The 13159-nt window shown below is 39.8% G+C and overlaps 1 protein-coding gene across 4 annotated transcripts in view; it reads left to right on the top strand.

Annotated features, from left to right (window-relative positions):
- Nucleotides 1-13159, top strand: part of LOC103655792 (proteasome adapter and scaffold protein ECM29) — a 48939-nt gene that overhangs the window by 34658 nt on the left and 1122 nt on the right. For all 4 annotated transcript variants that reach the window (XM_020552775.2, XM_020552776.2, XM_020552777.2 and 1 more), the window contains exons 15-34: nt 1113-1488; nt 1566-1750; nt 1836-1905; nt 2673-2823; nt 2911-3080; nt 3161-3502; nt 3897-4064; nt 4148-4441; nt 8467-8643; nt 8770-9033; nt 9761-9859; nt 9963-10147; nt 10242-10577; nt 10693-10846; nt 10946-11056; nt 11188-11355; nt 11660-11762; nt 12250-12408; nt 12503-12606; nt 12701-12760. In XM_020552775.2, the coding sequence (XP_020408364.1) occupies nt 1113-1488; nt 1566-1750; nt 1836-1905; nt 2673-2823; nt 2911-3080; nt 3161-3502; nt 3897-4064; nt 4148-4441; nt 8467-8643; nt 8770-9033; nt 9761-9859; nt 9963-10147; nt 10242-10577; nt 10693-10846; nt 10946-11056; nt 11188-11355; nt 11660-11762; nt 12250-12408; nt 12503-12606; nt 12701-12760 (3676 nt within the window). The remainder of the gene's footprint in view (nt 1-1112; nt 1489-1565; nt 1751-1835; nt 1906-2672; nt 2824-2910; nt 3081-3160; nt 3503-3896; nt 4065-4147; nt 4442-8466; nt 8644-8769; nt 9034-9760; nt 9860-9962; nt 10148-10241; nt 10578-10692; nt 10847-10945; nt 11057-11187; nt 11356-11659; nt 11763-12249; nt 12409-12502; nt 12607-12700; nt 12761-13159) is intronic.

The raw sequence follows: 13159 nt of genomic DNA, 5'->3' as shown, positions 1-13159 counted from the left end.
ACCGGCGTCAAAGCCCTCCCTACCAGGTCCTGTGCAGGCCCCTGCCCGGCTAGACCCGCTCTGTCGCCCTGCCCATTCTTCGTCGCCACCGCAACTAGATCCGTCGTTGCTGCGACCTTCCCGATCGGATCCACCTTTGCTGCGGCCTTCTCGGCTAGATCCGCCGTCCCTTTGACTGGATCGCCGTCTTCATGGCTGGATCCGTCGCTGTCGTGGCCTTCCCGGCCGGATCCGCCGTTCCCCTTCTACTCTGCCACGGGCGCGGCCACCCTGACTTGCACAGACGCGCGCGCGCTGCCGTCAGCCTCCCTAGCGAGGCTCCTCGACGACCGCACGAATGAAGAAGCAAGAAGGTCCTCAGCCTGCTGGTGCTCTTTGTTGTGTCGCCTCGCTGACCGTCGACACTGGAACGTCGGCCCCTCTCGAAGCACAAGCTACTGCTGCATGTCTCCCGACCACGACCAACTCGACTTCGGCTACCTCGACATCTAGGGGTTCGTATTCTCGGAGTCCACATCGGTCTCTACTCCAGCCGCAACATTCGCACCCTCATGACGCTGAGACTGTGGTAGGATTTCAATCTGTCGGCTCCTACCTTCGGCTTCTACTCCAGTCTCATTGTGTGTGGTGCCCCCGTTGCGACTGCGGGGGCATGTTAAACTGTGTGTGTGGGCCGGCACCACTGTTGGGCCGCCGGCCCATTAGGGTTAGCTGGTTAGGGTTTCCCCTGAGTCTATATATGTAACCTTACTCTATGCAATAGATATTCAGTTCCATTCTCCAATAATATTGAATTCAGATTGTGAAATCTGCTAGATCAATAACTGTTCACTTAACTCGGTTTCATAAACCCCCTTTTAGTGCAGTTGACAAATGTTTCTCATGTCCTTCAGATGGGTGAAAGTAGCAATGTCTTTCAGTTCTGTCATTTTCAAATGACTTGAGAATAATTGGTGATCTTGCTTTGGCATTTGGTATAATAATTTTTTGCGAACAAGAAATTTTCTACTATGATACTGATACTTAAGCAGATTTCATCAACACATGTCTTTTTTAAATTCTACATGTTTAGCCATCTATGTATCCTTCTCTTATTATTTCTGTTGTCACAGGGAAATGGCTCTAGCTGGTCTAAATCTTATGAATGATGGGAGGCAATCATCTGCAGGGTCTGTTGATTTCAGCTATCCTGATATAAAGGAGATGATAAATTATATCTGTTGTCAGCGACCTCAGTTGCTGCATTCTGATGAGCAGACAAATGGAAAATTGCTTTTCCCTTCAAAAACATTTGTTTCAATGATCAAGTTTCTGATGAAGTGTTTTGAGTCTAGTGATAACTTGAAACTTTTGCAAGAAGATCCATCTCATTCTGCTGTAGCAAAAATGTGTGTCATCTTGGAACATGCCATGTCATATGAAGGGTCTAGTGAACTGCATGCGCTGGCCTTGAAGTCATTGGTGGACCTTTCTTCTCGTGAACCAAAGGTTTCCATTTGGTGCCATATATTAAAATAAACTTCTTGTTTTCCTCATTCTTTTAAACTTACACTGTATACTTGCAGTTGGTGTCATTGAGGTATGCAGAACGCATAAATTGGCTAAGATCTCTTTTGGGTCATGTTGATTCTGATGCCCGTGAAGCTGTGTCACGCCTGCTTGGTATTGCTTCTTCAGCTCTTTCAACCTCTTCTGCACTAAATCTTCTGTCTGAGCTCACTTCAACTCTCAGTCAAAACCGTCCATCAAGGTATGAAAATGAAAACTGTAATACTGACATGTCCTTTGTGTTGTCACACAACCTCTGATTCATGTGACTTGATGAATTGTGTCAGATTTGAAAATTACCATGGTGTTCTTTGTGCGATCGGGTACCTAACAGCTGGTGCTTTGAAGCAATCTTGTGTACGCTCATTTTATTCATGCTCCTAACTTTGTAGTTTGTTTAATGATTGCATTCTCTGATGTGTCTTTATGTGAAATTTGACATGGTTTCTTAGGTTGCTCTGCCTTGAAAGTTCATCTTGAATATAGTTATCATATTTGCTAGAGTGACTTGATATTGTACTGTTAGAATTATGGTCTATGAGAACCCGTATATTTTCTTCAGTATTGGTAGTTGGAGAGAGATTGAGTAACATGCGGCAAAATGTGTGTTTATCTAAATTGACATATCACTAGGACATGAACAGAAACCATAATACAGGAAAGGGAGAGAGTGACACTAATCTTACCACAATTCAGAATACTTTATATTCATTTCTGATTCATTTGTGTCACATCAATACTTGATTATTTTTTCAAAACAATAGTTTGCAATTTGTTTTTAAAAAAATATCTCATATTCTTCATTAGTGTTAGATTGGAGCCAAAACTACAACTTAGGGAAATTTTTCAATACGTGCCCACTCACTCCTAGGCTTATAAAAACAGATGCACCAGTGTTAGATTGGAGCCAAAACTACAACTAGACTTGTCTGATAGATGTCTATTTTCTATGTTTTGGATACTTTCTCCCACTCCACAAGTTTGATTGCCTATGATGCAATTAATTCGACTGTCATCATGTGGCTTAGAAAACTTTCTTCCTAACACAACTTTATGAATGCAACTGATTTATATGTTTTTCAATTGAAGTTTTTTAATTTGTTGTATTTGGAGCGCATGTGCAGATAACTGAGGATATGGTAAAAAATGTAGTTGATATTCTTGTAAAAGTAGTTACTTCTGAAGGTTCGGCATTAGCATCTGTTGCAATGGAATCTCTTGGTCACATTGGTCTGCGTTGTGCATTGCCTTCCATCAACCAAAACTCTTCTACAGGTTAAACATGTTAACCAAACCTATACTGCTTATGGGTTGTGCTATTCACCATCTATGATGCTATTTTTTGATTATTTTTGCCTTCAGGTACACTATTAAGCGTTCTCCGTGAGAGGCTGACTAAGCTTCTTTCTGAAAATGATACTAAAGCTCAACAGAAAATTCTTGTATCATTGGGCCACATATCTTGGAATGAGATGTCCTTTCCTCACCTGAATGATGCGTTAGACTTGATTTTTAGTCTTTCACGTTCTAAGGTAGAGGCACAAAAATCCAAACTAATATTACCAGTATTTTTTGGAATAAACAATGGCATTCTTAAATTATGCTTGTTCAGGTAGAAGATGTACTTTTTGCTGCGGGGGAGGCTCTATCTTTCATATGGGGAGAAGTTCCTGTGACAGCAGATGTGATATTGGAGACGAACTTTGTTTCCCTTTCCCAGGCCACAAACTACCTTACTGGTGATGCATCTCTAGTCTCGAGTAACTCCTATGAAAAAAGTGGCTGTGAAGAAGCACACTCAATTGCACGAGAAGAAATTATTAAAAAGTTGTTCGAAACACTAATTTATAGCAGTAGAAAAGAAGAACGCTGTGCAGGTACTGTCTGGTTGGTGTCACTGACGATGTACTGTGGCCGACATAAAAAAATCCTAGAACTACTTCCACAAATCCAGGTTTGTCAACCAAGAATAAGATACTTATATTATTAATGTGACCTTTGTACATTTTTAAACTTTTCTCTATATTGCCTCAGTGCATTAGAATCTGTAATCATTATACAGTGATGAGTGATGTCTATATGGCATTTTATTGCCAGTATTCTACAGTGACTGAGGCATGGAAGCTTACTTTGAGTAGAAGTACATTAGATGTGTACCCCACTTAAAGGCTGCACTATGAGCTGAACTGCTTGTGCTTGTGCACAATTGTTGCTTGGAGAATATAGGTCACCTTTAGTTTTAGTTTAGTCTAATATTTGATTGCTTTATTTGTTCAGATAGTCATTTAATGTTACCACCAGAGTCATTCCTTCTTTATTGACAAATGTAATTTTCATTTCTTTCGCAGGAAGCCCTTTCACATCTTCTTGGTGATCCAAATGAGCTTACACAAGATTTGGCATCTCAAGGAATGAGTATTGTGTATGAGCTTGGTGATGCATCTATGAAAGAAGAGCTGGTTCATGCTCTAGTGAACACACTGACTGGTGCTGCAAGAAAGAAAAAAGCCATTAAGGTTCTACTTTTTCTCTATTATATTTTCCCCATGGTTGATAATGCTTTATCTGAAGGTAATTATGTTTTATGCACTTGCATTAGTTGATGGAGGATTCTGAGGTCTTTCAAGAAGGCACAATTGGCAATAATCCTACTGGAGGGAAACTTAGCACGTACAAGGAGCTGTGCAGTCTTGCCAATGAGATGGGGCAACCTGACCTGATATACAAGTTCATGGATCTAGCTAATTATCAGGCTGCTCTCAATTCCAAAAGGGGTGCTGCTTTTGGATTTTCCAAGATAGCCAAACAAGCTGGCGAGGCACTTCAACCTTATCTGAATACCTTAATTCCTAGGCTTGTCCGGTACCAACATGACCCTGATAAAAACATCCAGGTATCAAGTTTGCACACTTGTCACCATGTGCCATTTTCTATGCTTCTTTTTTATTGATCTAAATTAAACTATTTGGTTGACTAATGTACTCTTGTAAAACTACATATAACCATGCAATATAGTTAGTATGATGTCATTCTTTTCATATAAGAAAGCAAGAAGTTGAGGTGCTAAACAAGTATGTGATGCGTCAAACAGTTCGACTAGTTAAGCATAATTTGGTATTTATTATCTTGGTTTAGTAAATTTAATTTATATATGCATGTTTAGTAACTGGTTATTAAGGCACTATGATGACTTTCAGCATTATTACTTAGTGCATGTTTGTTTGAGCTTATAGATTATGTAATCTGGATTATGTATGAGATTAAATATTATGGATTATATAATCTATATTAAATAATCTGGGTGTAGTTGTTTGGCAACCCAGCTTATTGGAACTTCGATTATTGATTTTAGTCATGTGTTGCATGGTGGGAGCAAGGAAAAATAGATGAAACGTTTTTTCTTCTGAAGTTGCCATGGATAGTGGGTCTTTTACCAAATAAGCTGAAATAAGCATATATTGAGCAGCTTATGAGATTATGATAATCTGGCCTCCAGATTATATAATCTGTTTGTTTTCCATCTAGATTTTTTAAGCTAGAGTATCAATAACTTAATAATGTGTTTCCACATTGTATTAGTTATGTTATACTGTCGTATACTTTCTTATTTTGTAATCAGTTTGCAGATAAGTTTTGCTCTATGTTTTCTTGTTGAGAAAACTATATTAAATTTATTTAAATACTGCACGTATTTTGCATTATAACTCATTGAGATTAGCTTTATATCACAATAATAGTTTCTAGTAGTCAATGTACTCCATTGCACAATCATTATCACCATGAGCAACTACTTCTGTTCCAATGCTGGTCTTTCCTGCTGCACTCTTGGTTCCCTTTGCTATATTCTTCCCTTTGACAATACCTTCATCTTTCATCTATCCCATGCTCATCAACATTGTCAACAAAAAGGCCATCATCATTCTCGAAGTCATAATCAGTCAACAAAATCACTGTCATCACTTGAGCTGTCCTCTGCTTCTTTAGGGCAATCATCATTTGTTGCCTCATTGTTTTTCTGCCTCTTGTCAACTTTGGAAGGGCTAATAACTCTAGGCAACGATAAAGCAGGATTTGCAACTACATCGTCCCAATCTAAGCCTGATGCAGTGCTATCATGACCGAACTACATTACAAATGTCTTCACCTTGTCCAGACTAAAGTGTCTTCATCTTTTTTTTAGAACGCCGCAGAAGATCTGCGAGTCAATTCATTAAGAAAGGAGACAAAACAGAAACGGAGCGACTGAAGAGTCAGCACCGGGTACAAAGAAGGCAAGAAATGCTCAAGCCCATCAACGGCCACCCAAACAGCCACTTTACAGAAACACACACCTGCACAGGCCACACAGCTACCAGCGACTCAAATTAAACCCTAAGAGCGAGTTGGCGAGTGAAGGGCGGGCCTGGTGCAGCGGTAGAGCCTACCGTCTGTAACCGGAAGGTCCCGGGTTCGAGCCCCAGCCTCTGCATATTATGCGGGTAAGGCTTGACGCTTAAAGTACCCTTCCCCAGACCGACCCCGCACAGTGCGGGAAGCCTACGACACTGGGTACGCCCTTTTTTTAGCGAGTTGGCGAGTGAGGAGCTCCTGAAGAGCAGAGGCACCCGCAGCACACCAAAGGATACATTCATTGGCCACAACCTGCAAAACAGTATGAACACCAGGCAAAGTGTCTTCATCTAAAACTATCAATGTGAGGTCATCTGTCATATCCTTTCCAGGAGCGAAAGGGCCTCTAGCTGGGTTGGTTAGGTGGTCTGGGTAGCATTCCTCAGGTCCTGAGTTTGACTCCCCGTGGTAACAAATTTTAAGCTGGGGTTAAAAAATCATCTACACCAAAACACATGTCTAAGGTCTAGCCCCCGTCGCGGTCGTTCTCACATGGGCATGGTGCCATCGTGCATTGGTGGGATAGGGGTTCGGGGGGTTTCTCGATTTGTGTGAGAAGGTATTCTCTTAATACAATACTCTGTGTCTGTCTTACCCTCGCAGGTTGAAGTTTTTTATATCCTTTCCAGGAAGTAGCCAATAAAACCTTTAATTCTGGACTCCTTGTATAATAAGCTTGAAACTGAGATCAAAGCACCGTGGAGGCCAAGTTTTGACGTCACATGATCGATCCAGTTCACTTTCTCATCAATGTATGTCTGATTACTACCATGACCAACAAAAAAAATCACCATGATGTATCTCCACTATGAACTGATCACTAACATAACATCACCTACATGAACAACAACATAACACATTCTGGCACCAATTGGACCTAGAACAAACAAAGCAGAAACCCTAGCCTTGGCAAAATTGCTTAGACATGCCCCAATCCATGGTTCCTTGCCCAAAACTGGAATCCAATAACCATGGAACATCAAAGATTGGGCCTTCGAAGCACTTACTGTAATCGGGTGGTGGCTCCCTTTTTTCCGCTACACTCTGTCCACCAATCGACCAGGGAGCGTGGCCTCATCGCCGGGAGAACGACCCCGCCTCATTGTGTGACACTCCAATCGAGCTGCCGATTTCACTCCCGCACGATGAACTCCAGACGAAACCCTCGGTCAGGTAGGAAAAGGGAGGATGCGGCGATGGTGGCAGGGTGGGGTGGGCTTTCTGCATATGAGCAAAGGCCCAGCTCCATCATGCACCGATCATGTGAGCCAGCTGGGAGGATCGTGCCACCTGGACTGCTACATCAGCCCTGATCTGCTTAATTGGCAACATGGACCTGGAGTGAACCAAATCTCAAGATTAGTGTGCCAGAAATGGAATTTCAAAGTTTACGGACCTATCTGGTGCCCCTGAAAAAGTTTGTGGGCCTACAGTAACTCAGATCATTATTTTCAAGCATCCTTTACTCTGAGTAGAAGGTTTTGGTATAATGAATATCCGTGCAACTAGTGCTTGAAACTAAGACATGGCCTTGGAACTTGAATCAGAAAAATAGACCAAACACAAATATAGTAACTGATGTACATGTCAGCAACATGGTTATTAAAACGTCGCTTAAGCGTCGTTTAAACGCTAAAACATAATTAAAGTGTAGAACGTTTGGGCGTTTTAACAAAATCGTGTAGAACGTCCCTGAAACATGTTTAAGCGTCGTTTTATTGTTTTTGGATGTTTTAGGCGTGTTACGGACGTTTTATGTTATTGGGCCTCCCAAAGGTCCATCAAGCCCTAGGTCAAGACGCCGGCCTTTCTCTCCTATCATCCAGCGCCTCTGCTCGCCTCCCTCATGTCTTCCAACATCGCCTACTCGCCTGCTACAACACCTCCAGCCGTCCAGCACCTCCCGCTCCAGCACAGCCTCCCTAGTCCCTCCCTCCTCCAGCGCCGACACCCATCGCCTGCCGCCAGCCAGCGCCGGATGTCTTCAACGCTGCCAACAGCCAGTGCTATCCTCTAGCTCCTCTAGCAGCCATCAGATCCTAGGTCAAGACGCCAGGTCACCACTTCATGGTCGCACTGCTCTTCTATTTACTTGGACCAGAACTTTTTTGTCATCCTATTTGGTTGCTCTATAATTTATTTGTAATCAGCAGTCAGCACTCAACACTTGCTTATCTGTTCGCACTCAATGTTCTTGATCAAGAGTTCAAGACATGGTATTTGTTTTGTGAATAGTAATCAGCTTATGAGTATGAACATATCCTATCTTGTCGTTTTATGTCAAGTCTGAAAAGACGTTCCAACGATAAAATGTTGAAAAGGTGGCTCCTAACGTTTTATCGTTTTACCGCTTTAATAACCATGGCCAGCAATCCTCTTATCCTTAAGAGGGTCCCTCTCAGCAGTCAGTTATTTCACTGTTTTCTGGTCGTCATTGATATACAGCAACAGGTTATCATATTGCGTTCATATTTCTTAATAAGCTCATAGAGCCTTTCCTCAGCTTATGATTCCAGCTTCACTTTTTAGGATTCAATGGCACACATCTGGAAATTAATTGTTTCAGATCCGAAAAAGGCAATAGATGAACATTATGATGCTATAGTTGAGGATCTGTTGGTTCAATCTGGATCGAGGCTTTGGCGCTCACGAGAAGCATCCTGTCTTGCTCTTGCAGACATCATCCAAGGTCGAAGATATAGTCAGGTAACATTCATGGTGTTGTGGAAATTCTGGATAGCTCAATATTTCATTTGACATGAGCTATATTAAATGTTTGTTTGAATCTGACTTGGATTTACTTTATGACTTTCATTTTTATTTATTCTTTAGGTTTGTAAACATTTGAGGAATATATGGACAACCACCTTCCGTGCGATGGATGACATAAAGGAAACTGTGCGAACTGCCGGTGACAGTTTGTGCCGAGCCGTAAGCTCATTGACAATTAGGCTCTGTGATATATCACTAACTTCTACTTCTGAGGCAAACGAAACGATGAACATTGTGCTGCCATACTTGCTTTCTGAGGGCATACTCAGTAAAGTATCAAGTGTTCAAAAAGCTGCTATTAGTTTGGTCATGAAGCTTGCTAAGGTATATTGATGGTAAACTTTAACAAGTTTAGCTGCATTATCTGCCATAATGAGTTATATTGAAACCTATGCAGTATTTCACCAAATTTGATGACTTTTTTCTCCAACAGCTGTGTTTTAACTTACTGACCACTGAGTGAACGATAGATCATAACACTTTATCTCTATTCATGTCCTAATCAACATTGAAGTTTCTCGAGGTGGTATTGAAGAGAAACTTTCTATTACCTCTATTTTCTAAGCAATTTCATATGATTATTCCACTTGAACTTAAATAAATTGCAATTTCTCCAGTTCCTTGTTTGGATGCCAATAGTCTAATGCAGCATTAGCCTTGTTATGCGGACATTATTTTAAAACACGAACAGAATTGCCATTTTCATGTGGTTGGCACTTTGCCGAATGCCTCAAGAGTATTCTAAACTTCTTTCATAAAGTAAAGGAACAGACCGAGAAAAAAAAACTAAAGGAACAGACCGAGAAAAAAAAACTAAAGGAACAGAGGGACTTGTTTGAATTTGTGGAAGTGATAAAATATTACGAAGGAAACAGATCAAAAGGAAAGAAACACGAAATATTTTTATTACTACAGGCAAAATGAAATTACCACTTTCCCTATGCAGTATGCACAGACTACAGCTGTTATTTTCTCTGCCTATATATTTGCCATCACCAAAATAATTAGCTAAAGAGGATATCTTAAGCTTATGACTTCTTAATGTCTTCAGGGTGCTGGTCCTGCCCTTCGTCCTCATCTGCCAGAACTTGTTAGTTGTATGCTTGAATGTTTGTCAAGTCTGGAAGATCAAAGGTTGAATTATGTTGAGGTATGGTAATTTTTTCAACTTATATAATGACTGGTGGTGATGATGTTGCGTGCGTATATCTGACATATGCAATATTTTACTCACTCCTGCCTTTGGATCAAAGATGCATGCAGGGAATGCTGGCATCAAAACAGATAAGCTTGAAACTTTGCGCATAGCTGTTGCTAAAGATTCTCCAATGTGGGAAACTCTTGATATCTGTATAAAAGTTGTTGACAAGAATTCACTTGATCTATTGGTTCCTCGCCTGGCTCAAATGATTAGATCAGCTGTTGGCTTAAATACAAGGTTAGGCCTGTACAGTCTTGTTCATGATATCCTCAAATGCTTCATTTCTCACTACTTCTAAAATGTGGTATCATTCATTGTTGTCTGATTCCAGGGTTGGTGTTGCTAGTTTCATAACTCTATTGGTGCAGAAGGTCATGGTTGACATCAAACCATTCGCAGCAGTCTTAATGAAGTTATTGCATAGTGCAGTTCTGGAGGAAAGGAGTTCTGCCGCTAAAAAGGCCTTCGCGTCCTCTTGTGCTACTGTTTTGAAATACGCTAGTCCTCCCCAGGCTCAGAAGCTTATCGAAGATACTACGTCTCTGCATTCAGGTGGGAAAAACGATCAGTTGTCTGGTGCAATTCTTATTAAAGCCTACTTGAGCAATGCATCGGATATTCTTGGTGGATATAATGCGGTGGTTATCCCTGTAATTTTTGTGTCGAGGTATGTGAAGGACCCATTTATCTACTTTGCATTTTTCTTTTCTCCTAATATTTCAGATATTCATAAGTTGAAATGCAGAAACCTTTCCATGTATATAAAAGAAACTCTGTTTCAGATTTGATGATGATAAAGACACCAGTGCTTTATATGAAGAACTTTGGGAGGATATTCCTAGTAGTGAAAGAGTAACCCTAACACTATATTTACCAGAAATTGTATCTCTTTTATGTGATGGCATGTCATTGTCATCATGGGCTGGTAAAAGAAAGGTACAGTCCTATTTCATCATTTCGTCCATGTTCATATCAGATAATAATAGTTAAAAGTCCTGTACCTTGTAATATACTTACTGTACAACCTACTTCCAGTCAGCCAAGGCTATAAAGAAGCTATGTGATGTTCTAGGAGAACCCCTTTCAGCACACTACCAGAATATTCTCAAATCACTTCTGAAAGAATTGCCAGGTCGATTTTGGGAGGTAATTTACACCATCATTCATTTGTTCATGGAATGATAAGTGGATAATCTGCTTATACATTGTTTTGGAAATTTATCCATGTTTTGGTTGTTGGTGCATAATTAATTTTGTCCCCTTACATTTTTCAACAGGGAAAAGATGCTATTCTGGATGCATTGGCTTCATTGTGTGCTTGCTGTCATGTTGCTATAACTGCAGAAGACTCCTGCTTGCCAAGTGTTATACTAAATTGTGTTTGTGCTGCATGCAGTAGGAAATCAAAATTGTACCGTGAAGCAGCTTTCTTGTGTTTACACAAAGTATTTTTCTTCAAATCTCATTTACTTTCATTTTCACTAGCAGATGCTGTAGTGTTATGTTTTGTTGGCCAGCATTTTCTTTACTGGACCAAAATTTTCCTTAATAAAACGAATTGTAACTGCTGTAGAAATGTACCTTTTAGCATCATGCTAAAGATTTATTAGTTTTTTCTTGAGGGTGTTCAACTTATTTTGCCATTTTCTGAGTGCAAGGTTTGTAATGATATAGCCTTTTAGAAACGTTACAGAATTTTAGAATTGGTTCCATTTACCTAGGGTTTTCTTTTTCTTCATAACTTTTCAGGTGATTACGGCATTCAGAGATCCAGGATTTTTCAATAGTGTGTTTCCAATGCTGTTCGAGGTTTCTAACCAATCTGCCATCTCGAAGACAAAGGGCTCTGCTGGTACTGGTCAATCATTATTTTGTATAATTCATTCAGCTAATGACTATGCTTAACAAAACCTTTTGTAATTGAATACAAGAATATCTGACCCTCTCTTTTTGTATGTATAGCTATTTTGTAGGATAACATATTTTTTTTAGTTCTGAGGTCCTTTTCAAGAATAGCTTGAAGCTTGTTGAGGCACTTCCAGAATAATACATTGATACCTTTCGTGTAGCAACGTTGTATTTACGGAGACTTAGGATATAATTTTCTCTAAGTATGAATATGATCATTCTTATTTGCCAAATTTGTTAGCATCGATTGAAGCCTCAACTAATCCAGACTTGATCTTACTGGTAATAAATAGAACTGAAATAGTATAAAATTCCTGGTTAAATGTATGGTATAGTAGGCATGCAATCATCTTATATAATCTATCTCTATTGTATCTCAAAATGCTTCTTTCACTCCTTTGAAATTTATGTACGGGTTATCTTTTCTGCAGAACTAGATGAAAGTGAAGGTGCTTCTGTTTCTCTGGATAAAGTGCTCAATTGTGCAACATCTTGCATCAGTGTTGCTTTTCCACAGGATATTATCAACCAAAAGAAGAATGTTGTAGAATTAATATTGAATTCTCTCTTGCCTGAGGAGAGTTGGCAAGGTATATGGGATCCGTAATATAATTCTAAACATCTTTTGAATACTTCTGTCCCATGGTTGCAAATTATCATAGTAACACATTTTTTCATGATCAGTTAAACTATCATCCTTCTTGTGTATCAAGGAGTTGTGCCTCAAATTTGACAATTCTGGTGATAGTAACACATGGCCTCAAGACACAGCTTACTTGGTTGAGGAGGTATATCCTGTAGTTTGTTTGGCTCTATATTCAGCTTCAGGTTACTGTTTATTTTCATTGCTTTTGACAAATCTTTCCTGTTTAAAATTTTCAGCTATTTCATTTGGTATCACCGAAATTAGTAGACTCCATAAGATTAGTAAAGATTGCTCAGGTAATGTTTTATGTCTAGCCCTCCCTAGGTGATGCTGAAATATATTTGCCTGTTTTGTTTTACCATCTCATAACACGTTTACCTGTAGATAATGTGTTGTCTTCCTGCTAATGGATAATAATAAACACTGCCTTTAATTTAAATCTGTGCCTACAACTGTACAACATGTATTTTTTTATGGAATAAAAGCATGAAAACATTGTAACATTGCGCTTGACAGTTGACAACATGGTTTAATAGCATTGTCCCTTGATTTAGCAGTGTGTATACCTGTCTATGATTCCATTAAATGACGATAAGAAAAGTTGTGATTTATTTTTCACTCATTGGCGCTACTTTGGCATTTTGCATCTCCAAAGAGCTCATATTCGAAACGTTTTCTGTCAAATTTACTTGTCA

Source organism: Zea mays, chromosome 4, assembly GCF_902167145.1.
Source record: "Zea mays cultivar B73 chromosome 4, Zm-B73-REFERENCE-NAM-5.0, whole genome shotgun sequence".
In the NCBI taxonomy this organism is placed as follows: domain Eukaryota; kingdom Viridiplantae; phylum Streptophyta; class Magnoliopsida; order Poales; family Poaceae; genus Zea; species Zea mays.
This window is presented reverse-complemented; position numbering and strand designations above follow the sequence as displayed.